General features: G+C 36.4%; 3 protein-coding genes, 1 long non-coding RNA gene and 2 pseudogenes across 15 annotated transcripts; all 6 read right to left on the reverse strand.

Moving 5' to 3' along the window:
• Window positions 1-24: 24 nt before the first annotated feature.
• On the reverse strand, window positions 25-3103 carry LOC104740660 (jasmonate O-methyltransferase-like; annotated as a pseudogene). The gene is made up of 4 exons (XR_015580231.1): window positions 2946-3103; window positions 2343-2764; window positions 1445-1732; window positions 25-538 (listed from the first exon to the last, which is right to left on the reverse strand). The product of XR_015580231.1 is annotated as a jasmonate O-methyltransferase-like (transcript).
• Window positions 3104-9646: 6543 nt separating this feature from the next.
• On the reverse strand, window positions 9647-13414 carry LOC104740661 (phosphatidylinositol/phosphatidylcholine transfer protein SFH4). 7 transcript variants are annotated; one of them, XM_087484940.1, is made up of 16 exons: window positions 13133-13276; window positions 12935-12993; window positions 12496-12816; window positions 12245-12344; window positions 11889-12155; window positions 11728-11805; window positions 11539-11640; window positions 11403-11452; window positions 11223-11322; window positions 11003-11098; window positions 10798-10911; window positions 10576-10696; window positions 10466-10503; window positions 10115-10372; window positions 9951-10025; window positions 9647-9871 (listed from the first exon to the last, which is right to left on the reverse strand). In XM_087484940.1, the coding sequence occupies exons 3-16, from the start codon at window positions 12504-12506 to the stop codon at window positions 9851-9853; spliced, it is 1431 nt and encodes a 476-aa protein (XP_087341066.1). In that variant the 5' UTR covers window positions 12507-12816; window positions 12935-12993; window positions 13133-13276; the 3' UTR covers window positions 9647-9850. The 7 variants fall into 7 exon arrangements, with proteins under 7 accessions (XP_087341066.1, XP_010459637.2, XP_087341065.1 ...); XM_010461335.3 differs by having other exon boundaries at window positions 10115-10503; window positions 13133-13284; XM_087484939.1 differs by having other exon boundaries at window positions 12935-13278.
• A 344-nt stretch (window positions 13415-13758) lies between these two features.
• On the reverse strand, window positions 13759-16678 carry LOC104740662 (bifunctional nuclease 2). 4 transcript variants are annotated; one of them, XM_087484944.1, is made up of 11 exons: window positions 16388-16678; window positions 15735-16036; window positions 15470-15640; window positions 15327-15376; window positions 15171-15227; window positions 15003-15068; window positions 14824-14901; window positions 14577-14695; window positions 14400-14491; window positions 14141-14205; window positions 13759-14059 (listed from the first exon to the last, which is right to left on the reverse strand). In XM_087484944.1, the coding sequence occupies exons 2-10, from the start codon at window positions 16027-16029 to the stop codon at window positions 14144-14146; spliced, it is 990 nt and encodes a 329-aa protein (XP_087341070.1). In that variant the 5' UTR covers window positions 16030-16036; window positions 16388-16678; the 3' UTR covers window positions 13759-14059; window positions 14141-14143. The 4 variants fall into 4 exon arrangements, with proteins under 4 accessions (XP_087341070.1, XP_087341072.1, XP_087341073.1 ...); XM_087484946.1 differs by having other exon boundaries at window positions 13759-14038; window positions 16388-16634; XM_087484947.1 differs by having other exon boundaries at window positions 13759-14042; window positions 16388-16634.
• Window positions 16679-17037: 359 nt separating this feature from the next.
• Window positions 17038-19314, reverse strand: LOC104740663 (uncharacterized; annotated as a pseudogene). The gene is made up of 8 exons (XR_015580232.1): window positions 19030-19314; window positions 18573-18724; window positions 18354-18488; window positions 18173-18238; window positions 17901-17951; window positions 17684-17803; window positions 17533-17596; window positions 17038-17433 (listed from the first exon to the last, which is right to left on the reverse strand). The product of XR_015580232.1 is annotated as an uncharacterized LOC104740663 (transcript).
• A 1146-nt stretch (window positions 19315-20460) lies between these two features.
• LOC104740665 (chlorophyllase-1) lies at window positions 20461-21848 on the reverse strand. Its single transcript, XM_010461340.3, has 2 exons — window positions 21372-21848; window positions 20461-21259 (listed from the first exon to the last, which is right to left on the reverse strand). The coding sequence occupies exons 1-2, from the start codon at window positions 21654-21656 to the stop codon at window positions 20564-20566; spliced, it is 981 nt and encodes a 326-aa protein (XP_010459642.1). The 5' UTR covers window positions 21657-21848; the 3' UTR covers window positions 20461-20563.
• Window positions 21849-23750: 1902 nt separating this feature from the next.
• LOC104740666 (uncharacterized) lies at window positions 23751-26269 on the reverse strand. Its single transcript, XR_760207.3, has 7 exons — window positions 26080-26269; window positions 25710-25939; window positions 25502-25566; window positions 24812-25420; window positions 24428-24726; window positions 24184-24315; window positions 23751-24090 (listed from the first exon to the last, which is right to left on the reverse strand). It is a non-coding gene; the product is annotated as an uncharacterized LOC104740666 (long non-coding RNA).
• Between the last annotated feature and the right edge of the window lie 301 nt (window positions 26270-26570).

Below are 26570 nucleotides of genomic sequence, written 5' to 3' on the forward strand. Positions count from 1 at the left end.
TCTCTTTGCTTTTATAATTATAGGTTTACCGTAAAATCACACTTTATTTTTTATGTTTTATTCTCCAAGCAAATGATACTTGATTAGAAAACTTACAAATCATGTCATTGTAGGTCCAAAGACATGTATTTAGGCATATGTTTTTTTAACACGATCAACCCACTCTTAAAAGCGAAACAATAATAAGAGTGTATCGAGGCGAACTCGCATAGAAGTATTCTCCCACGATCTTTGCATACCTTTCGAAAAGCTCGTCCATCACATTTTCACCAAACGTAGGCTCTAACATCGGCTCGACCACAGCTCTTATGGTATTTGCAAATCTTCTTCCACGAGCTAGTGATTCGGGTTTGGACCGTACTACTATGTCATCATAACTCGCCTCACTGATACTCCCACCTTCCCAATCAATCGGGCTTATCTCAAGCCGATCGATTGAAAAAGACTTTTCTTTCTCTATCACCATTATCAATTCTTCGGAGCTTGCTGCATAGTAAGGAGCGTTGAAAGCATCGATTTTCTCTTCTTCGACGATACCCTTAGACGAAGAAAATAAGGCACATTTAGTTATGACTTAATATGTATTAATATTTATTCATCTGTTTGATCTGATATTGTTATGGTTGGGCTATAATCTATTCATCAAATAATCTATGTTTTTGAAGCCAACTGAAGAAATTAGATTATATTACCAAGATATATTATCTATCAACAGCCCCGTCTCAAAAAAAAAATTGTCCCTAAGCATATAAGTTTTTAGGACCCTTTTCAACATAATTTTTTTTTTCTTTTTTTTTTTCTGGTCCCATTTGCTTAATATTTTTTTGAATTGTTTTATTTGTCCCATGGCCAATGCCCCTCTCGCCTAGGTATGAGCCGGGGCTGTCTATCAAATATTTTTTAGTTATGAGAAGGCTGTATTTAGTTATCATTTACTTTCCTTACCTTACTACTTTTATCATCAAGAGCTATTAAATAAGCCTTTTCCATAAGTGTTAATGCTTTATTCAAAATTAATTAATTGATTGGTTATATTCATATATATATATATATATATATGTGTGTGTGTTATATTAGAATTTGAAAGTTCATTAACTGGGCGTTGCGATTTTTTTGCTAGCGTTCGGCAGTCGGCACTGTATACATATATCAAAGTTAATCGAAGATAATATGTTATTGAGAGAGATGTAAAAAGGGTAGTTCTAGTCTAGTGGCCTTTTACATCTCTATCAATGTATGTATCAATTTTTTCTATATAAATTGACTAACTTAAATAATTTGAAGAAAAAAAAAACAACCAATTTGGAAAAGAAGACATGGGCCACATTACTAGGACTCAATTGGTCAGGTAACGTGTCATGTAAAATCCTTATAGTGTAATATGGCATATTTCCATGTTGGTTCTAACTTCTAAATCAATGTTAACATATCTACACCACCATACCTCTTTCGCCATAGACATAAGAGCTTGAGCTAGGAGTTCCCATTGATAGCAACTCTCTTCGGTTGTAGGATCCTGAGAGCTTCTACCGAGGAATGATAAAACCATTCGCCCCCCAGGGACCAACTCTTCGGATCGTGATCTCAGAAATATCGAAAAATCATTTTGGAATTGAAGAGCGTAAGCTTTGTGTGCACTCTTAGGACTTGTCTTTGATATGTAGAGTTTCCCCACATTGTCTAAATCAGTTGTATCAACCCCGTATTTCTTCTCCGCCTCACCACATGGAACCTTTAATATATGGATGATAATTCAACTTGTTAGCATTCATATTGCCGTATAATGAGTGATATTTTGATAAAAATGTGGACCACATTCGTAATTTCTTGTGTGTGTGTGATCCGTGATGTCTGAACCCCTATTTTGACAAAATGATATACTATGTGGACCACATTCGTAATCTCTTGTGAGAGATGTATGAATCACTAGGTTTCTGTTTTTTTTTTTGTGTGTGTGTTGGTTTCTCCTCCAAATGAGAAAGATTCCCACGCACTAATTTTGTTTTAATAAAAGGTATATTACTTGCGTAGTATTTTCTCGGTACTGTTTCGTCAATGAATACTTTTTATGAGAAAAATATCGCGATCGTCATAGTTCTTTTCATGACTCACGTTAAGTAATTAACGATATAAAATTTTTGTATGTTTTATTTACGAATTAAGATTTTCATAAATATGATATTCCGGCCATAACTCATAATAGAATATCAGAATTGACAATTCATTTTTCAGAATGCTAGTTGGCATTTTCAAAAACACTGATTTTTAATTTTATTATATACGTAAGTATTATATACTAATAAATAAGTAAGTAAAGTTCCGTATACAGAAACAGTACACACCTGAGACAACCAGTGTAAACTTGAAGACGAATGAACAAAGTGAAGGCTCCGGCGAGGAAACAAACGTCCGTAGAAGGAGCCAGGGACCGCAGACACAAAACACGATTCTCCTCCTCCACGACCAAGTAAACCCTCCTTCTTATTATAAAGCCGGTTGTAAAACTCCGGCAAAGAAGCAAAGATGTAGTTGAAGTCATTGTTAGGGGATCGTTGAGAGAGACTCTGAGCTCAGGGACCGGACGGTCGAGGTCAGGGCACAAGTTTTGGATTGTGTCGATAATGTTGGAGATGGACAAGAGACTGTTCGGACCGGAGGAGCAGCCTAAGTCGGCGATTCCAATGCTTGAAATTTCCGAATTGCTTATCAGTAGCTTCTTCAAGGCCTCGTCCATCACCCTTCTGCCTAGAGATATCATGTTGCGCTGCGTAATCACAAAATCATTACATCTTTGTCATTATTAATTATGTTCGAGAACCAAATTATGTTCAAGTTCAAGATATAGCACTAATCACTCGTATATATATAAAACAATGCATTTTTTTTGTTCAAACATGAAAACAATGCATATTATATATAACTTTTTGAGATAAAAAAAATTCAACCTGAGCGGTGGAGTTCTTGGCATAACTGTTTTCACCGTTTCCTTTGTTCATGTGAAGAACTCGCATTACTTCCATATCTCTCTCTCTTTGTTGTGTCTCTGTATTTTTGATGAAGCAGAAGGTTAATGAATATAGTAAGTGATGTTGGGTCGATATATATAAGAAAAGATGTGTTGTAAGAGATTAGTGATTTGACAGCCACATGCATATATATATATATATATATATATTTTTGGTATAATTGTTTGTTTTTTGTTCGTATAAACCATACATGCATATACAGTATATATTTTATGGACAAACGTTGAGTACATCTCTCTTTCTAAACACATATACATACGACGACGGTCTCTCTTTTTTTTTTCTTTTTTTTTTGTCAAACACGACCACGGTCTCTTTTACGAACTTTTCTCTATATTTTCAACTAAGTTAAGAGGTTTAGTTTTTTTCTTTAATAATTTTATTCACCTTCTATTCTAGATCTAGGTATCGTTCAGAATTACAAGCAGATTTCTAATACTATTCCAAGATAAATATTGTAAACTCGAAGCAGCTCACAGACCATGAAAACCCGTGAAGGGGAGTAATTATGGCTGGAAATATCTGAACCAATTGGAGAGAAAACTGTCTTGAGCAAATCTCGAGGAAGAAGTAAAGGTGGTGATAACTTTCATGTCGAGGCCTGCTAGTTTTGCTCTTAATATTAGTTGACTTTCCCTGACAATGATGTGGGCTGGTTTTGAAGTGAACATTGTGTGAAGTCTTGAATTTTGTTCTTTCCAAAGTGAGTACACTAGCCTTAACTAATTCATTCAATATGGTTGTTTAGGGTTTATAATAAATTTGATCATAAAACATTCTAAAACTGCAAAAAAGTTTAATCCACAAAAAAGGGTAGCAAAACAAGAACCAATGGCTTAATAAAGGCTCATGGAAATGGGTCTCTTCTGTTTGGGTCCACTTAAGACTTTGTTCTTCCGAGAGATTTAAGGGACCGATTCTTTGTGTTTTGTAATCCTTGGTATACATATTAGACTATTTCTCATCTCGCCGTCGAAGGTAAAATCAATGAAAATTATTGATAAGCTAGGAAAAACTGAATTAGCTACGTAAACTGAGCCCTTCTTTTTTTTTTTTCTTTTTTTTTTATGATGTGAATATATACCTAGAAAATTTTATGCGTGCTTCCAGAAAGCATAGCGTTAACAATGTTCTATTTGGCTCTTGTCTTTTTCGTTAAGTGTACAACATTTATAAACTTGGACATTATATATCATGTGACTACGAAATATATCGATTTTAGACTCATTTAATTTTGACGCGAGGTTGTTGACACTAATACAAGGCTTGTTATATTAATCAAGCTCTCGCCTTTTTTAGTAACATAAACTTATATTAGGAAAAAAAATAATCAAAACAAATTTGAGAGTTTCGACTAACCACAAGCAAACAATCATTATAAACTAAAACTTCTTGACTGATTCTAAGTGATGAAGGATTCGTGTTAATTGACTGTCAACATCTACTTAGGTAGTTAACAGTCATTAATCAGCGCTAATAAATTACCATTTAGTTAGTTAACAGTCGTCAGATATGTTTCAGTAACATGATTAACAAAGAAAAGAAAATGAAATCCAATTTTTCAGAATTTAACCAATCGTAAACAGACAACTACAAGTTTCTTTTTTTTTGAAACTGAACACAAAATAATCATAACTACTTGATCGATTCTAATTGGTGTAAGAATTTGTCGTAAACTACTGCATGCTGATATGTTAGGGAAACTTTTTATATTGTTAGGTACTGTGATTGGTTTTGTGTTCCTGAGTTTTTAAGGTAGGCAAGAATATCATATTAGGTCACTTGTACCGTTTGTATTATCTGAGCAACTATATGGTCCCATCTCTATATATATTTTCACAATCATCAAAATATTTAATATGATTAAAAATTTAAGATAAATTGCGTTTCAATCATTATAATCTGTTTAACACATATGTGTCATATATGTTACTTATTTATACGAGTTTCCATCTGATATGTATTACAAATATATGTAATCAGTTATAGGATTTAATTTTGCCAACATCCACATACGAGTTCCCGACCGACTATTAAATTTTTTTGCATGATCAACACAAGATCAGCGAATATAAATTCTCAACTCAACAGTTTCGGAAAAGTACGAGATCAAGGCATATAAAAATCTCAATCTCAAGATTATTTTATTTTTGTTGTCAACCAATCTAAAGAAACTAAAGACCGAACAAAGATCCGGATTTTTATACATATATACTTCTTTTGGCTTGGACCACGCATATGATTCGTGGAAATTCAAATTATATTCGAATTATACTAGACGAAAATGAGAACACATTATTTTGTCACGTTTTTTTATTTTTCTGTTCCACCTACACGACAGAGATCAGTTCGGCTACGATATTTTCGTATGTATGATATCTGATATCTCTAAAAACGAATTTATAAAGTATCGAAACATAAAGGAATATTCAGTCTAGTAATATTTTTGATTTATTTTACTTCTTGTAAGCATAGTACATATGAAGCCACTCCCCTTATCCGTCTCTGCAATGCTTTTGCATTTCCATTAGTATATACTATTTAATTAAAATGTGAAACCAAAAAAAAAAAAATCAAGGAATTGTATTCGTGACTCGTGATTCGTGAAGCACACATGGCCTTTTCCTGCCAAGTAATTTCGGACGCGAATAGATTGCCAAATGAAGTAGTAATATCACGTGAACATTCTGCTTCACATTCTGACTATGAGCCTCTTTTCTCTCTATATATATATATATATTGGATTATTATTTTATATATATATAAGTCTTCATTTTGATGAATTTTGTAGGTTTTTATAAATTTGATTTTCACGTATTATAATCTTTTATACCCTAAAACTGTTAAATTCTCTCAAAGCAATGTTTAAACCTACAGTTACTTTCTTATTGTCAATGTATATTACTATATTATATTAACTCAACTAATAATGGCTCCTTAATTTAGATTCTAGAATGGGACTCTAAATAAAACAATAAGATAATTCTAATTGTAAATTAATTATTTATACTGTAAAGTCGTAATATACGTCACCTGACTTTTGATGGTAGTCACGCATTAAATATTCGAGAAAGCTAGATATCGGCCAAATTTTATTAAATATGATATATCTAAGAAACCTCCAATTGAATGATTCACTTACTTACTTAGTAGGTAGTACATATGATAATGTCTGGATTGATTAATGTTAGATTAGTTAGATATTATAAATACTTGAATGTGACATAAATTAACTTTCTGTCAGGAAAGGCCTCAAGTCCAGCTAATGTTTGTCTACCTGTTTGGCGAGTTCAGAGTAGAAATAACTATCAAAGATAAGGCAAAACATGTTTCTGGTATGATAGTTTGGCACACACGTAACACAATATAATGCTCTAATTTATTCATGATTGTACCGCGATTGTCTACAAATCATACATATTTCCATTTATAATACTTCTTGGACTACATAGGTTAGGTATTGTTGATACTTGATACTAAAGCGATAACATTGAAAAGTTTATATTGTATTTTGTAATACTAGGTAATTATCCTGCATTATGAATAGCTATACTGAATTTTGGTGTTTTACATATACAAAACATATATATTGTGATATTATATTTTGTATGCAATGTAGGTTAAGTTTATCAAAATTAATAATCGTTTTTCACTAATCATTGTTCGAAGTTCAAACACTAATAGTATTCAGTCTGTTTATTTTCTGCATTATTTATTCTTCATCAGTCGCACTTAAAATTTAATAGAAGAAGAGAGAGGCGAAGCAACTTAAACACGTACATGCTTTTGTCCACATGTCAATTTTGCAAATACTATTTAACTGCCGTGTTTAATTATAATTGCATGTTAACAAGATAAATAGTCAATCTTACAATTGTGTATCGCTGCTATTTATGTCACTCACTATGACGAGTTTCTATTGTCAAATTACATTGTCCATTACGATAATTATCATACTATATATATATATATATATATATCTCACAGAAGACTACAATAGATATACATATGCGGTGAGTGAACCCAACCACTGTGCTCAAAACCTTGCTAGCTCTCGTAGTTACACAGCGTGAATCATTTCGAAAAGCAATCATATAATTTTCAATATTCTTGAAATTGGTTAAATTCTAAACTTTGTGGTGCAAAAAACCTCTTAATCATCATGAATATTTTAGAGATTTCTCATAAGAACAACACCTCAGGAATAAAATAAAAAACTTTCTCAGGCACTAACATTGAGGTCTCTACTCCGCAAACTTTCTCCGACGCTGGTGTAGCTCCTGCTCATCGACGTCGGGATCTCTTGTCTCTCCACCTTCTTCTCGTTAATCTTTTCTTTGTTTTTTAAGCTTTTCCCCGTTTTTATTTTTGTTACAAACCTCTCTGGCCTCCTTAAATCCCGATGATTTCTCGATAGGCAGTAATAAAGGGCGACGGTGGTTTCCGGTTAACCCCCTCACCTTTTCTCTGATTGCTTCAGCCGGTGTAACAGATCCACGAGCATCCGACATGCACAACCTCCGATTAGGATGTCGTTTCACCCTTGGAAAAGCTTATATTGAAGCACAAAGTTTAGCAGGAGAACTCCTCTCTGGACCACTAGCTAATCTTTATCCGGTGGAGACGTTGGAGTCACACGGCGTCTCCTTTTCCATGGCAAGAACCCATCCTTCCAAAATTGTTTTTTTGGTGTGGATACTCGATCCAGCCCCTTTCAACAACTCTGGCTTGCTTATGCTGAAGGCTTGTTCACTGGAGCTGCTCAGTCTCTTGCAAATCTATTCATCCTCTCCGTACAACCGTTGCCGCTCACTCAATCCCGCTATGTCAACCATCAAGAGCTTCGGTCTTCTTTTGGGGGGCCTTTCCTTTATTGTCGGCCCATTAACTTCTCAGCAAGCTAAGCCCACGAGCACAAAACCCATATCAAAAATTTCTGAATATTTTCTAAGGCCTCTTCCATTGTTTCTTCGTAATCTTGATGGTAAGGACAGAAGACTCCTTATACATCGTATATCGACAGCTTCGATGTGGGTCCATGAAGATCAATTGCAATCCTTGGTACAAAGCAACCCGTCGTTTATCAATCTTCATCTTAGCGTTTGGCTATTGGGATTTTTGCCTTTGTTTTCAAACAACACCAATGGAGGGAGGAAGATCGGCATTATGACTCCGCCTCTACGGAGCGGTGGTTACCAAAATTTCCTCAACCCCATGTGTCCATATCCCGTGTTCTCTGAACCTAAGCATGTACAATCTACCAACTTCAGGGATATCTTCCACACAATGATTGGTCCAACTCTAGACCTCTCTAAGCCCAGGTACGAGAATTTATTTCTCTTGTTGACGCCCAATTTTAGCCAATGGTGTGGTCAAGTTTACGAACTCTGTGGATTCCATTTGAGTAGTAAAGCATCATTGTTGTTGTGGCGTCTCTCTCTTTCCTTGAGAACCTTGGGTACAGTATCCCTTTCGGCTTTGACCCATGAATCCTATTGCTTGATGTTCTTTGGTAATTGGATATTGTTTCCAATTTGTCCGAGTTTAGTCTACGGCTTTGGTGTGATCAAGGTCATTCTCTACTCTATGGCAATTCTACCAAACATCTATAAGCCCCAGAGCTCCACAAACCTTGCTCAAAAACTTGTCAAGCTACCACCTCGTGTAGGCTTCCTCAAACCGGAGAGAAGTTTAGCTTTGACCCTTATATTAACGCCAACCAGTCTGATGATAGTGGCAATCTCCTCATCCGTTTGGCTTATACATGGAAGAGCTATCGACAATCTTGATCTCACATGTACCAAAACTCCTTCAAGAATTTGGCTCAAAGCTCTCAAGAACCTATTGCCGATTAATCCTATCCTATGTTGTTTTGGCATTGGGGAATGCTTTCTTATCTTGTATTCTAAGCTTTGCTGTAAAATTTTTGTCCTTTGATTAATGAATGCAAGTTGTTTGACACACACACACCAAAAAAAAAAAAAAAAAAAAAAATCATCATGAATATTGTGGTTGAAAAAGACAAACAGTCTTATTCATATTCATTAACTTTGATTTGAAACTATGTATAGACCTACTTAAATTTGATAGAGAGATTAAAACCCCACACACACACTCACACACAACAAATGATAGAGACTCGTCATTATGAAATATAATCAATAGTTTTTGTTTTGTCAAAATGTATTGTACTATTTCAAGATTCGATTCACATTTCACTAAAGTTGGTTGAGCCTAATTCAATGTTTGCAACTCAAATAGTAAAAAGAAAACGATATTTTTGTGGCATCGTAATACATGAATCCTCATTTTTAGAGAAGATAGTATCATAGGACAAGTACAAAAAGGCGAAGAAACCGTACTTGAGTCTTGTGACGAGTCCTTTGTTTGGTCATATAAACATGTCAATGGTCGATGAGTCCCCTTTCTACTAACATGCAATAATACCACATTTGCTTTCATAAATCTAAACTATACATTATACTATTCTTGTGTCACAACTCAGAACTTATATATTTTTTTTTCTCATTCTTTTTCTTTTTGCTTTTGTACCTCCAATACAGAATCCAATGTAACAAACACCAATTAATCACTCACACAACCCAATAGTATCAAACCAATTCAACAAAAAAAAAAAATATCAAATTGAAATCTCCCCGCAATTTTTTTCTTGTTTGACAATACAAGTTTTTTTCTTATATTATATACATTACGTATCAACAGAGATATTTGCTTTCAGACCTACTTGTGATCAATGGTCCATGGTCTATAATGAGATCCCTGAACAACCAATTTTTACTAATTACCTCGCAACCTCGAGTTCTTCACCAGCAGAACTTCTTTCTCTGCATCATATTCCTAACCATTAATACATAGAATACCGACTTAGAAGGGCAGCAAAACTAGCTACAGAATGACACTAACCCGGTACTTAGCTTCCTCTTGCCGGTCTATGTAACTCAAAAGTTCATCTTGCCTCATTAAAGCCTCATGCAACGCCTGTTCATCAACACCCATATTCGGTAATAATAAGGTTTATAATGACTCGTTATCAGTACCATTCAAGGTTTAGAAACAGAGTTTCATACCTTTTTCGTGGTGATGAGCTCTGCTTCTAGTGCATCCACGCGATAAACAGCAGCATTCAGCAACTCCTCTTTCTCGTGAGGCATCTCGAATTTCCTCATGCGAAGAGTTTCTAGCTGTTTCTCAAGATCCCCGAGTCTGCTTAAAACAGAGGAAATGACAACCCTTTCAGTGATCGTTGAACGAGAAGGTGAAGGTGGACGGGATTCCCTTGCAGTATGTTCATCACACAGCTCAGCTCTAGCGCTTGAAGGATGCAACTGTGAGTTTTCTTTAGTCAGTGGCAGAGCCAGAGACACGAGTGTGAAAAAGTTCATGAAGAACACAGTTAGCCAACTCCTGATATGACTCACCAATCCTATTTTGCCCAAACTTGATGTATATTGCGGACCTGCAACACGTTCCATTATATTATTACATGCTGTTTCACGTCCGTAACCTCCAAATGTCCCACCGGTCTTACCTTCAGAAGCATTTGACATCTCTTTGGGCTGCCAAGAAACATCCACAACTATGTCCACCATTGGTACACACTCCTCATACTCAGATAAAACAGTAGGACTTGTGTTACCATTGGCTTTGATCTATTAAAATAAGCATAATAGCATATCAGGTCCTGTATAAGAAATTAAGAACTAAGAACTTCTACGTATTTGATGTCACTTTTGTACATGAGAACGCTTACAGTTTCAGTAACAGGAGTCAACTTGGGTACATGATTGTTCAAATTTGTTTTCGGTGAAACCATCTCTTCCAATTCAGACCCTGACTCTGCTGTTGATGGGTCACTAACTTTCATCTGAGCCAAGAGAGGAGAGGATTCTTACAACCTGATAATACACCCAAAAAAACATAGAAAACCTTATGTTGAAACTACCAAAAGACCTTACCCCAGAATCAGTTGGCATATCAGATGAAGATATTTGAGAATCACTGGTTAGGAACGCACCAGCATGCCTACAGAACGTCCCACCACTGCGACCCATCTGCATGAAGACCGAGAAATCATTAGAGTAACATATATGTATCCTTTATATTTTGATTTAATATAAGCATAACAGAAACATAACGAACAATAAGATGTGGAATATTTAGACACAAGCACTCCACCTTTAATATCTCAGGGTCTTTCCACGGTCCTTTATCAGATCTCATACAACCTCCCTGATCTGCACAAGTGCAAGTACCACCGAGAAAATCTGGCAGCTGGCTGAACAAGTTCCAAAATATGGTCAGATACTCAGATGTTAAATCATATTCCAAACGAAACATTGAAGACAAACTGTCTACCTGGCATCAATCATCTCAAGTAATTTTTTCTGGTACTTGTTGCCAAGGACCTATTCAGATCACATTGATACAATTAAGTTTTTTTTCTACAGTTAAAAGTGTAAAAGTGGATACATAGGAACCACGGTTAAGTTACATGTATTTTGGAGACAGTCTTTGGATCAAGAAATGATTTCACCGTGCCCCAAAGTAGCTTAAAACCAGAGCCGGCATTGATGATAAACATACGATGAAGAGTCTGCACATATGTCATATCACATGTTATTAAAACAATGCTCAAAAACAGGTTTTGCTTACAAAAAAATCAATGGCTGCCTGACAATACCTCAGGGTAGTTATCACTATCAATCTTTTGCAGCTGGATTATGAGATCTCGAGCAGTTTTAGTGAAATTTTTTAAGCCCTGCCAATATATTTCAGACGATTCAGTAAGCATAAGGAAACCTACACATGAAAAAGGTTCCAGAATTTGGGTTAAAAATGTACCAGGCCTTGGACATCTAGGATAGTTGTACTGGAGTCAATGTGTCTCTTAGCAGCAATGCAGCAAGCTGGGAATTTGACAGTAATAGTTTTCTCAAACTCTTTAACATGATATCTCAGGTATCTTTCCAATGTAGTGACTTGCATGAGTTTGCTTGCGTCGACTTTTCCTAATCTTTCAATGTAAACAGGTCTTCCTTCCTTATCAACACCATGATATCCCTGAGGGTAGCACTTGAGGACTTCATCCAATTCCGGAAACTCAAATTCCTGAAGTGAAGGAACTTAGTCAGCAACTATCTGCGGGTATTGACACAAATACTTTTGCGCAACACACGAAAATGACAACTTTATAGTACCTCCAAGATAGTGTCAGTGCCAAAATCCCTTCTCCATTGGATCATGTTAGTCCACATTAACTTTGCTTTTCCAAGATCAAATTTCCTAGCAAACAGGAACCTGCAGAAAGAGTCATGAAAACAAACAAACAATGTTCTCTCTACTTCATATCAAATATACTTATAACACAATGAAACACGTCCATGATCTCAACATCGACATAAAACAGTGATTAAGTAGAACACAAGATGGATTAAAAAAAAATGGAAACCTCAACATCATGTGATAATCATCAAGGCTAGGAGGAAGCAAATGGTCAGAGATGAGTGAGTGTCGGAAATCAGAAACATATCTTAATTCTTCAGCATCATGTATGTCTTCGAAGGTAAGAGAGAGTGTCCGGTCAATGCTTCTCCCCCCCCCCTGCTGCTGCTGCTGCTCCCTTTCCTCTTCAGGGAATCTCTGAATTTGCTTTTGGAAGAAGATGATTTCTTCCTGAAAAGACCACCAATTCTAGCTTTCTTGTCATCCTCTGAAACTTCCAAATCTGACTTCTTTTCTCTTTTATCACCACCACCATTGTTTGAGAAACCTTCAAAACCAGACAAAACAATAAATAAGGTCAAAACCATCAAATAAAAATGATAACTTTTATAGTTTTGCGAGTGATGAAAATCTCCACTCTCAAAAAACCAAATCGGAAGACTTACAAGGTCTTGTGAATCGATCGAGAGAGCCCGACATGAGGAGAATACTCAACTTGTGTGAACTCCAAAAAATAAAAATAAAAAATCGAAACTTTAGAATTTGGAGAAAAACAAAAAAAAAAAAAAAACTGAAATCGGAATTGAAGGAAAGGGAGGGGGGGGGGGGGGGGTAGATGAAGAAGTAACTGAGGAATTTATTACTATTAAATTTATGGTTTTTCGTTTATGCGAATGTGAGAAATCAATGTTAGCAGAAGTAGTAATCTTCACGGCCGCCGGGAAATATCGTAGCCATTATTAATGTTGAGAAGATTCGAATATTTTTTTCTATTTTTTTCGTCTGCCTCTTCGTTATTTTTCACCTACAAAATTATTTACGTTATCATGACACGTGGCGATTAGTTGCTCGATCATCATGTGAAACCTCCTCTTGGCGGGAACTCGCTTCCAGTTATTACATCACACGTTAATTCGGTTTATTCTGTTTTTTTTTAGTATTTTCTTCTTCTTCTTCAAATTGAGAGTTTAGTAGTATTCCTAGTTAAATTATAAATCAGGGTCCAAAAGGATGATATAAAGTTCTAATTAATTTTTAGTTAGACTATTTTTTTTTGTTTATGCTTTATGCATACAAAAATACACAGCACCATAAAATCAATAATTATACATCCGGATCCGGTCCTATTTCCGATGATCGGCTTATGATTTTTTTTTTTTTTGTAAAGACAAATCACAAAAGAACCTTCAATAATTTTTTTTTTTTTTTGTCAATCAAGAACCTTTAACGATTATGATTTTTTATATATAATTAAAAGTAGAGTAGGATATTTTAGAAGATCAATAATGTAATAAAATATGTACACATCACGATCACGCTACATACATTTTTGTCCGTTGTCATGAGAATTATTAACTAAACAACCAGTACGTGCACAAGTGTAGATAGAGTCATAGAGAAAAGTATTTTACAATCTCTCTCCAGTCTCCATCATACCAGAGAGATATTTTTTGTTTTTGTGGAAGCCTTTCTCCCACCCACTTGATCTCAAACTTCTGGTAGCAATGGCTTCTTTATTATTTACTTAAAATCATCCTAATATCAATTACCTTGCTTGGTCTCCGAGCTGCCTGAAGAAAACACACACAAAAATTAATTACTACTTCTGTTTGCGTATTTAAGCCAATTGGATGAGCTTTGTATTACAGTACCTGTCATGTGTACTTCCTTAATTTGCGTTTTGCCTGAAACTGGCCAAGCTTGTCTCTCCACTCAGCTGCAATGCAAAATCAATGGCAAAATCGATCTTTGATTTCTTGAACGAAAAAAACATAAGAAACTTTCACACACCATTATTTTCTCAATGAAAAACATGGACATTTTCACCAAACAGAGCGCAACACTGCATTATAACGGGGAATATATGCTTCAAGATTAATGCATATGGGAAGGGGTGAGAGCAAAGCTTACCGGCTTCATCATACCGTTCTTCATCAACAGCTTGCATCATGTTCCTCAATAAATCAAACTCTTTTGTATCAAAACAAGGCTGACCATTTGGCCTAATGCAATGAAAACAATGTTACTAAGTTTGTTAACTTACCAGCAAAAGAAAGGATCTTAAAATGACTAATTTCACATTTCAACCTGTCTAGTTCGGTGAATAATAAACCATCTGAAGCAGGTGTTTGCTTTGATAGCTTTCCCGAATCAATGACTCTCATTCCATCACTATAAGCTAGATACTTGTTAACTTGAATAGGTACCTAAAAAGAGTGAGTATTGACACCATTTTTCAACAGTTAATACTCGGTTAAATATGATATCATGAAGAGAACTCTTGTGTGATTGTTTCTCTTCAAAAGAAAGTTTGAAAACATGGTTATAACTATACCTTGCATCTAACAGCTATGTTAATTGCATCTGAAGGACGGAGATCGAAGCTAACACACTCCGACTTATTACCACCAACCTGCAATCCCATCATTCAGAGCAGCCTTAGCAATACATTACGGATTTTAAATTTCAAAAGAAAACATTTGGAAGATGCATTCCTAGGCCAAAATTGCAAACCTTTGAAAGGTATAACTCTGCAAAATATGCCTCGTGTACTCTTGTGGTAACTCTAACAAGCCTAACCTGCAGAAAAATAGTTGGAACTTCTTCGTATAAGAAATTTGTATCGCTAAAGGGAAAATAATAGGAAAAAAAAAAGAGGGACAGAGGGACCATAACACTTACCTCGTAACCCATTTTTTGGACCATCTCCTTTACCACTTGGTACATAGTGGGTCTTGCCTACACAACCAGTAACCAAGAAAATCCATAAACCTTCTCTTCATAACTACTCTTGACTGATTCTAACAAAACCATAATACAATAATAATAAAACCATACTATTTGAACATTTGTCAATGCTGCCATGAGTAACACACTAGGCATCTCCACTGCAATGTAAAAAAAAAACAGAGAAAAGAGATTCAAAAAACGGGGACAAAAAAAGCTTGCAAACGAAAGAATTGAGTCTTGATATCACATACAGACGATAATAGGAAGAAGAAGACCAGTTCCATCTTCCATTTTCAACACAATAGCAGAGTGCGGAGCATAATTTGGAAGATTCCCTCCCTGAGGATTGTTGTGGACACATCTAAGTTGCCTACCATCCCTCATCTTCACCATGAAACCATCTGGTCCACTCTTTACCTCAACTTTACATACAAAACAATACATTAACAAACATACAAGAAGAGGATGAGAGTGAACTCATGGTTTAATTACTGATTATTAACACCGCGGGATTACCAGCTTCCAGTACACTAGAGTTGACATAATCATCATCGTTCTCGTTGAAATTCTCAGCTGTGCTTCCGGTACCATCAGAATGCGAGCTGAAAAGACATTTTATACTCTTACACCTCCCAAGACTTACTGTAGCAACCTGGGACTTAACATTTCTGGTCTGATTACCACCCCAGAATTGGTTTCTGAGCAACCTAGGTTTGGAAACAGAGCACTTGACAAGTGAAGCAGAAGCAGAGACACTCAATTGTCTGGGACGAACACTAGGGCAAACAACCGGTGTCTGAAGCGACCTCATCTCCACTCTGTTCGTGCAGAACCCAGAAAAATTCAACGAGGACTCAAAATGAAAACTTTTCGTATCCAACACTACCAACATCACCAAAACCCTAACTCGATTTTCAAAATCACAAACGAATTCCAAAAATAGTACTAACTACTATATTTGCTAGAGAAATCACGGATCAACACAACAACTTAACGGTCAGGGGGGAAAAAACAAACGATCGGTGTGTTCTTGATCAAAAGAAGTGAAAACTATAATTTATTTATATCATCTAGTAGCTGAATTGACCAGACCACGCAATCGCATAATATTCGTTGAATCTCTCCTTTGTAATTGAAAAGAAAAAACATAGGTAGTGAGATCTTCTTACCTACAAATTCGTAAGATTCGATTGGATGGATCAACAGAGAACTCTAAAAAGAAGAATCTCGCACAGACAGATCAACAATAACAGAGGAAAATAAAATAAAAAGAATCTCTGTGACTCTGTCAAGTTTATCGACTCTCATGTTTGCTTCAATTGACGAATTTACCCTTTCACCGATGTTTTGCATTTGCTTACAATAGGTTCAATACATGGTCGTGGAGAAAGGATAAAAATGAGAATTCCGATGTATAAGCCGTGAATGGTGTCGTAAAAACTCGTAAGAAAGAAACTGACAAGTCATCAAGTAACAGTCACCGAATAAATTAAGCCTAAATGGACGCCACGTGTATGGCGCCTGTGTCAGGGATGGTTATGGATAGGGTTGTTAATGTTGATGTGACACTAGTGGGATGTGTAATACTGTTTTCTAGCTTTGGTGCTACGCCCATTTACATATATAACGGCCCAAGATTTTCAGTCCGTGAGGAGTGACCGAGTGAGGTTGATCATCAGCCTCCACGAGAACCACGACCGCAAGTACTGTATGTATTGATATTTAAATGCGTTTAATGCCACATTTCTAAATAAGATAATTTCAATTTTTTTATCTAACATAATTGATATATTTTTTTTTATCTTGCATAATTGCATAATTGATAATAAAATAAATTTATATAACTAGATCACTTTGTTTAGCTCAATTCCTTTCTCGGGTGCACAACACGACACACCTCTTCGTATACAGACAATCTATAAGGACAACCTTTGTCGCCACTGTACAAGGAACAGTACAAAATTCTCCAATTCAAAAAACAGTGAAGATAGATCTGTGAAAGTGTTATTTCTGTTTAGAACAAAAACAATTAATGATTAATCCTCGTCTTCATCACTACCATAGTCTTGGAATAAAGACACTAAACTGGTTTTAGCCACACCATTGCTCTTCTTCTCCTCTGGTTTTGCAGAACTTGGTTGGGATTGCTTCTTGATGACTTTTATGTTGAACAAATGTTTGCTGGTAGCTTGTTTCTTAGGCTCCTTTGGTTTATCTGATTGAAAAAGGAGATTCCCATTAAAGGTTATTCAAGTGAAAAAAAAAAAAGAAAATCAAAGTCGTACACTTCAAAAGAAAGATTGATATAACCCACCTGCAGAAGAACTAGTCAAAATATCTGTGGGGTTGCTTAGACTTTCCTCTGATGCCTTTCTCTTCTGTATTCAAATTAAAAGAATTAACAGTTAGTCGTGATTCAAAAACAAAATCAACACATGGTGATAGAACGAGACAGATACACATACCTTTGAAAGATCTGAAGATGATCCTTTCTTCTCCTTATTAAGGCTGGTAGAACCAAAGCTCTCATCATCATCGTCATCAAAGTCGTCATCTGCAATCCTCCTAATAACTTCTTTTTGTTTCTGCATTTCAGATGAAATAGGAAATATGAATGAAGTTTAGCAAAGCTTAGTATCATGTGAGAACCAACATTTACACAAGAATGATATGAAAACTTACACCAAATATAGACTTTATAACTGCTTCATCTTCTTCTTCTATTCGTTTTACCTGTCAAAAGAAACATAATTTATTGCCTCAGTCAGCGATAGAACTTAACATATCAATAATCCAGAAGAATTTTATGAGAGAGAGGTACACTACGATATAAGCTGTGCAAAGAGCAGCAAGATGGCTTGCTTATTAAGAACGACGAAATTTGGAATTGCTGTTTCTTACTAACTTAAAAACTCTTATGTCTATTAAGAAGCAACAGAGCGACAGGAACATACCTTTTCAGCACCTGTTCTTTGCAAGGCCTCCAGCATTGCATCTACGCTCACATGAGCATGTCTAGTCTGCACAAAAAAAAAAAAAAAAAAGTAAATCAGTACAAAAAACTTATCCGGCAGTGTAACCAAAAGTATCTGTGATCAAAAAAGGAGAAGATACTAAAGGGCATCAGTCTCATACCTTCATAGATTTCATTTCATCAAGTGCAGCTATAATGTCCATTTCTCTTTTAGAGTCCAAAGTTCTGTTCTCCAAGGATTTCATGGCATCCCCCATCTCCTCAGCATCTCTTTTCTGTTTATCCTTATCAACCTCCTGCACAGACGAAAGCAAAAGTAAATTAGTAGACATCAGTATCGGGTTCGTAATCCTCAAAGCTAAATGTTCTGAAGTCCTTACCTCATCTTCAGCACGCCAGGGTTCATAATTACGAGATGCCCCAGATTCGACAATGTAATCAGAATTCTGTGGATCCGTCTTCATTGTCAGCTCTGCAGAACACTTGGTGTGCACTTGAAGTAGAATCGAAATATTTGAATCCCAAGATACGTCTGCATATCAGGGAAAAAAATAAACCTTTTTATTAGAATAAGCCACACAAATAACATTATGGTAAAGGCAACTCAAAATAGCTCAAATTCTCGAAACCCTAAAACCCCAAATCTGAAATCGTTTTCAAGATAGGTTGAAAAATTAACGAACTGACGACAATAATCTCGATATTTCTTTCACTGAAACCCTAAAAAAAATCAGATGAAACTCCTAAGCATCCGTATCAAAAATTTACACAAAGGTTACGGCAAACACATTGAACCTAGAGATCAAACCAAAAATCGAATCGAATCGATTGAATTACCTCGCCAATGACGTCTTCTTTACGGGAATTGAATTTGGTTCCCTTGTAGATATAGTTTCCTCAGGTACCGCATCGGACACTCATTGGAAGCATCATACGAACCTTGATCTGCTGGTTCTTCGGTCGCCGGACCCTGGGAATGAGCTTAGGATCGAAGTCCGGCGGATAATACTTGTTCAGCACCTTTCGTTCTCCCATGTCTTCGCCTCTTTCTTCTTCCTCCTCCTCGAGCTTCTTCTTCTTCTTCTGAGTAAAATCACGGGTAAAAAGGAAATTTCTCTTTTATGGATTTCACGCTTTCGTTTCTGTCTCGACTTCCTTGATATATATACCCCGTCCGAAGCACCGCTACGAGAAATCGGGTCATGGGCTTGGGCCTGAGTTATCGGGCTGTGTTCAATTTTGGGCTAATATAAAAGAGTCGACCACAATTACCGGGTTATGCGTTCGGGTCACGGGTAGCTCGGATCATAATGATATTTTTTCCTTTTACCATTTATCATAGTAGTTACAATGTTTGATCCGGATGATGGGAGAAGCACAGCATGACATAGATTCTTTCTTGCAAAGAGTCCAATTACTTTGTGTACTCAAAATCAAGATATAGTGGTAATATCTTTATGCGAGGCTGAATTCATGACAGCTAAGCAGCGAAGTAAGCGATTTGGCTTCAAGACTTGCTTAGTAAAATTACAGCATCATAAAATAAAAAATTTATCATTCTCATGGATAATAAGTATGCAATAGCCTTAATGAAAAAAACTAAACATATACACCAAAGATATCACTTCATTAGATAATACATTGAAAACAAATAGGAGTTGAACATGTTCCAGGAGTAGAGCAAAAGGCGGACGAGAACATACTAACGTAGACACTTGGAAGAAACAAGTTCAGAGAAATGAATGAGTTCATAGGTATTCAACACTTGGAAAAAGAACTTTTCAAACTTAAGGGGATAATGTAAGAGTATTCTTGAAGATAGTTTGAGTTAGAAGTTATCCTAATCCTACCGAACTATGGACTTAAGATTAGTCGATCTAAGAGTTATCACGATATGTTAAATTACCTATTTTGAAAATGAAATTGTCTAAATCTTTCTCTATATAAGGAGATGTAAGAATGTTTATGAAGAGGTTGAGAGATTAAGAGATTGTGAAAGATTTTAGTTGTTGAGTTATTTTTCTAAAATTTAATAAAGAGATGAATTTTTTATACAATCTTTGTGTTCTCTTGATCTTTCTTTCTACACTAAACATTCTTGACCAAACTAGCTGGATACGAAGTCCATCACCTGTTTTTGTCTCTATTTGACACTTATTGTTTACAGCTAGCTGGTCAATTCAAAACTATAGTTCACTGTTCTTTTAGATTTTTCTTATAATCTATCTCACCTCTCATTTTGAAAATCTTATCTCGAGACTCATATGATTTAGATATTTCCACAGTTATATCATTAGCATTTATTTTAGATAGAGAAATAACGTGCACAAGCCGATTACATCTACTGCATAAAACCACAATTCTTGACGAGTTAACCAGAAGCTTCTTCCAACTCCGGTGCAGGATCAAGTCTCACCGGAGAAACCAAAGGATCCTTCACAATCCGTCGAATCTCCGATTTTTCACCCCATAAGCTATACTTGAGAAACGCAACCACAATGCCACCCACAAATTTCCTCATCTCACTCTTTTTTCCTTTCCCATTCTTACACATACAACCGGCCATAAACCCGACAAAACCGGGCAAATCATCGTCCAACATATCCATATGTCCGAAATCCGCAGCCACGAAGTGAGATTTCGTCGCCTTACACTCTTTGTAAAACTCCTCATGGTTCAAGTCCGCTGGTGCGCATGGCGGCATCACGTTGTTCCTCTTCGGTCCGAGTCCCGTTCCCACCACTGCAATCGGTATGTCCAGCTCGAACGAGTCCGGTTCATAGGTTAAGATATGCGGATCTGTTCTCATGCATTTGTTGGCTCCTGCTACTGGATCAATTCCTATTAAAGCTGAAAATTTAAAGGACGGGGCTAATGTTGCGGCGTGGCCTAACGCAACAGCAAACGCGGTTTTCCCGCCACGGCTGTGTCCCACGAGTGCGGTGTATTCGCCATGAGCGTTTACTGAACTTGGGAGGTGAGCTTTGAGGTTCTCTGTTGTCCAGTTTATAACACTTCCAGCATCGTCCACTTCCACTTGCCCTCCCGGCGGCATTAATTTGCATAACTATCATTTCCAAAAATATGTTAACAATTTATACAGATTCACCTAACAAGCAACCTCAACTATTCATATGTTCTTTATTTAATTGTAGTAATAATAATGTAAAAATAATTACCTGTGGGGCAACAAGAATGTAGCCATGAGAAGCGACGTGGTTAAGAAGGTCAGAGTAGAAGTAGTTGTGGAGATAAAAGCCATGAAAGAATAAAACGACGGGATAATTTCCGGCGACTGTTGGGGAAATGATTATCACCGGCTTTGGTGGCGCCGTTAAATCGTTTCCAGAAGGATCCGCCGTTATCACGATTGTCGGAAGGCTGCCCATCTCAAACGCAGCTGGAGTTGCCACCGAGAGAAGCGTCTGACTGTCATGATCATCTATGGCCTCCATTTGTATCATTATTATAAAAGACTAAAGATAGAGAGAGAGTAGTGTCAAGATTTTACTATGTATGAGTATTTCGAGATCTAGCTACTTGTTTGTATATTATATAGATGAGATTTTTCTTATCCTTTTTCTTTTTTATGTGGTTATCGGCTTCTCGTAATAAAATGTAACAAATTATTTTCATGAAAACGATAAATGCATGGGCTCCGCATACATAAAAGAGCACGTGTTGATTCCAAAGGTTAAAAGTTTGTTATAAACTTATAATAGTGTATAGTGTGTGGATACAATAAACTAGGCAAAATTATTGAATCACCCAACAACAATAAACACATGCCAACAAGAGGCAAGAGATGATGTGCTGCTGCAGAATCATGAGTTTGTTAATTAAGAATGATTGTAAATTTGTAATTTAGTAGTGTTAAGCATAACCATTGTATTTTAACAACAAAATAAAAGACTCTCAGAAGTCAGAAATCCGCAAACTCAGAAGAGATGGTCACAACTTCGATTCTTACGGCTCCTTTAATGGGCACAAGTCTTTTTTTTTTTTGGAGTTTGAAAATCAAGAGATATTTCATCCTTTGGTTGATTGTGCTCATTCATTAAATGTGGCAGATAGATTTTGGTAACAAGTCGTCAAGTCGTATCATCTTCTGGATAGATTCATGTTTGGAAAGCTTTTATTCTAACTGTAATGAGTGATCTACATCTTTTGCTGTCTCTCATGTATTTATATTCTCTGGGAAGATGTATCCTTGGCAAGCCCTGTTCATGTTAAGGTTAGAGAATTTATTTGCTCCAGTCACATTCTAATATTATTGCTGGGTCGATAACTATTTCCTCCAGGAGACCTCTGTTTTCTACCCTTGAGAATAGGTGTCTTACGGAGAAGAGCATAAATGGTCAAGACTTATCGTCTCAATTGCCAACTATTGAGGTCTATGTTACTGGTTGCTTCTCAGGAACACCCATCGATTTAACCAAGACTCTGCAACTTGGTTTGAGAAAGAAGCAGAGTAGAAGATTGGCATTAAATTCAATCCCTGAGTATGAAACTGCAGAGCCTCAGAAAGACACCTCCTCTGCACTTGATCTTCAGGTAACTTTCAAGTTGTCATTTGCCATGATTAAAAGTTCTTCTTTCATTGTTCTAAGATATAGCATATGCCTGGTACAATCCTCTTTCTTCTCAATGCCTCCCAGTTTTCTTGAACATTTTGTATTGTGTTCAACACATTAATTGCTATCCCTGATCGAAAATTTATATTTCATAACATGTTGGATCCTCCTCTTTCCCCATTAATTACATGTATGTTGGTAGTTTTATGAAGATAGAAGTCATGTATAAACTGGAGTGGGCGAGTCTCCCCCTGATGGATTTAGCATGTGGCTTGGACACAGTTTACGACTGAAGAGATAAATAGAAATCTCTCATTTGCCTCTAAGTTCTTACCCTTTGGTCTGCTGTTTCTATGACCCACATATCTTTGTCACTTACACAATCCCCCAATATTTGCTTTGTTGTAATGATGTGATTTAAAGTCTGTTGCATTCATTGGGGATGGATCATTGAAGAAATTATCACTCTTTGTATAGTGAGTATCATTCCTTTTGTCTGTAGGCAACAGAGTATGCGAATTACAAAGAGGATTACGAAGGAGACATGTATTGGAGAAGTGAGTGCATAGATGGAGAGATGTCATGGTTTAATGCAGGTGTAAGGGTTGGTGTTGGGATTGGACTAGGTGTCTGTGTTGGACTTGGGATTGGTGTCGGTCTTCTCGTTCGTACTTATCAATCAACTACCAGAAACTTCAGGAGGAGGCTTCTCTAGCTAGTTTAGTAATGTATCCATTAGCACCTTTTTTTTACCTTGAAATTTTGAAAGAATCATCTTTTAAAAACCGTTTGGGTGTGGATATTTTGGTATTTGTTTTGCTGTAAATAAACGAGTGAGAGTATAGCTTTTTTGTATTCAGAATTCACTGAGTTTTTGGCTTCAGTGCCTTTGAATATATTTGACTTAAACTATTGATTCTCGTTTGTAGTCAATATATGCCAATAATAAGAGTTACTTTTTCTAGTTTAAACGGACAACCATCATGATCCCTGCAAAAGTGGTTTCAATCATGTACATGTAAGAACAGAGTAAGAATTCTTATAACTCGTAACCATGAAATACATGTTGTACTTATTGACTATTGAGTGCCAGACTCACTACTCATCATCCACAAGAATACAAGATACAAAGAAAAATTAAATATCTTCCACTTTCACAAACTTGCTGCTCTGCCTTTGCAACATAAAAGTGCGAACTAACTCTTGCCAACACATATCCTACTTATGCAATCCTTCCCTTAATATTCTTCCGTTGTTCATAAGCTCTCCATGGTTTTTTCAATACATGAATCATTATTTTCCAAAATCTAGGCCAACAACAAGTCTACACAGTTTTCTTGTTCTTCAGTTGTTAAAGAGAATTCAGAAAAGCAAAAGACTGCAGTTTATCTAGAACAAAAAAGGATCCGTAGCCAACCTTAAAAACATTCCTCCTCGTTATTGCAGATTGATCTTTCACATTTGAGCCGATGGATTCCTTTTGCTACTTTCTCGTTTGTAAGCCAAAGTATTATATAACGGACAGGGGCTTGCTCACTTAAAATGGTCTCTAAGTACAAGCAATTAGGACAAGTAACAATCAGACAAAAGTCATCATAAGTGATAGGCTAACCAATTGAAGGAAATTAAAAACCTTATCATTAGAGGATACACGGACCAACCTCTTTACAACTCTTCAGGTTTATCAAGATGCATATGAAACAGCAAGTATCAGAGAGTAACAAGACACACAGTCCGGAGGGAAGGAGAAGAGCCGGGCCAAGAACAAAACTTAACCAATTCCGTACCATCTCACATCCTTCCACGAAACCAAAAACTGTTATCTTTTTTATGAAGGGTTTTTGACCTGCCAAGCAAGCGCACCTGTCATGGCAAAGGTCAGATACATCATCCCCTCCTTACTCTCTCTTGTACATCTGTTTCTGGTCAGAATGAAAGACCAAACATAAACCTCTGGAAGCTGTGTAAAGTTTTGTCAATGAGGGTTGATTAGAGTATCAACTAGAGATGATAATATGATAATATCATCTAGAGATGATACTTACATCAACGAGAGTTGATAATCAGATCATCGAGAGAGATGATATATATGATCTGATCAACGAGAGATGATATGATCAGATCAACGAGAGTTGATTGAAGCATTATCAAGAGATGATAACAAGATCAACGAGGGTTGATTGGAGGATCATCAAGAGATGATATGATGAGACCAACGAGAGCTGATCATAATACCAACGAGAGACGTTGATTGGAAGATCATCGAGAGATGATTGGAAGACCAACGAGAGCTGATCATAAGACCAACGAGAGACGTTGATTGGAAGATCATCGAGAGATGATTGGAAGACCAACGAGAGATGATCATAAGACCACAACGAGAGTTGACTGAAAGACCAACGAGAGACGTTGATTGGAAGATCATCGAGAGATGATAAAAAGACCAACGAGAGTTGATCATAAGACCAACGAGAGCTGATCATAACCAACGAGAGTTGATTGGAAGATCATCGAGAGATGATAAAGAGACCAACGAGAGATGATAAAAAGGCCAACGAGAGTTGATCATAAGACCATCGAGAGATGATCATAAGACCAACGAGAGTTGATCATATGTGTTTTTGTCCATGCGCCTCTATATGAATGCGTTATACCTACAAGACAGAATGCGAAAAAGAATGAGTCATCCAAATCTAACCAGAAGATTGAGAAACAAGGCATAGACAAGAATGTACCTCGATGGACAGGCCTGAAAACTCAACAATCCATCCCGAATAAGCGATAAGGATCAGCGTCACTCCTGGATCATCCGAACAAGACAAGCCAAACCATAAAAATAAGATCATCGGTTTAGATAAGGAGATATAAAAGGATAGTCATATTAAGAAAAGCAACAAAACAGAGACATCTACAAGATCCTTCTAGAGCGTTAATTATATATACCAACGACGGTTGATGAATGATGATTGGATCAACGAGCCTTGATTATATAGATCAACAAGGGTTGTTGATTGGATCAACGAGGGTTGATGGTGTTAGAATCAACGAGGGTTGATGATTGGATCAACGAGGGTCGTTGATAAGTATCGATGAGGGTCGATGATAAGTATCGATGAGAGTTGATGATTGGATCAACGGGAACTGGTCAGGACATGTTTGTGCCATGCAAATCTCTACAAGAATACCAAAAACAAAACAGAGTTAGAAACTTAAGACTTCATACGGACGAAACACAAACCAGAAATCGGATACTACATGATAATATGTAAGCAAAATATCCGAATGATATATATATGCGTAGATAACAACGTACCTCGATGGATCGATCAATCGACGCAAAAGATCAACAACTAGGGCTAACCAGCAGAGATCAACGAGAATTGAACAGATGTGAATAAATCGAGCAAAACCCTAAAGAGATGATAAAGAGATTAGAAACATAATCAAAGAAAGCAATAAGAATCATCGACATGCAAAACAAAGAAAAAGGATACAGAAGCTATGAACAATCATCAATCACATTTTTTTCATATATATATACAGAGGGGGAGCAAAACCCCAAACCGAGCCGGATTGGGATTTCGAATAGATCCTACGGTTGTTAATGGTTTTAGTATAACGCAATCGACGGTGCAGATCATGAATCACAAAATATAAAAGACGGTTTTATAAGTAAAGGCGGTTAGTTGTATGTTCTAGATGGTTAATCTATATACACTAAAAACCATTCTGTGTTCCAGAAACTAAGAGAGCCAGAAGGAAAAGTTCTGAAGATGGATCCTAGTTCAAGTACCAATGGCTCCA

This window comes from Camelina sativa, chromosome 14, assembly GCF_030686135.1.
Source record: "Camelina sativa cultivar CO46 ecotype springtype chromosome 14, ASM3068613v1".
NCBI lineage: Eukaryota > Viridiplantae > Streptophyta > Magnoliopsida > Brassicales > Brassicaceae > Camelina > Camelina sativa.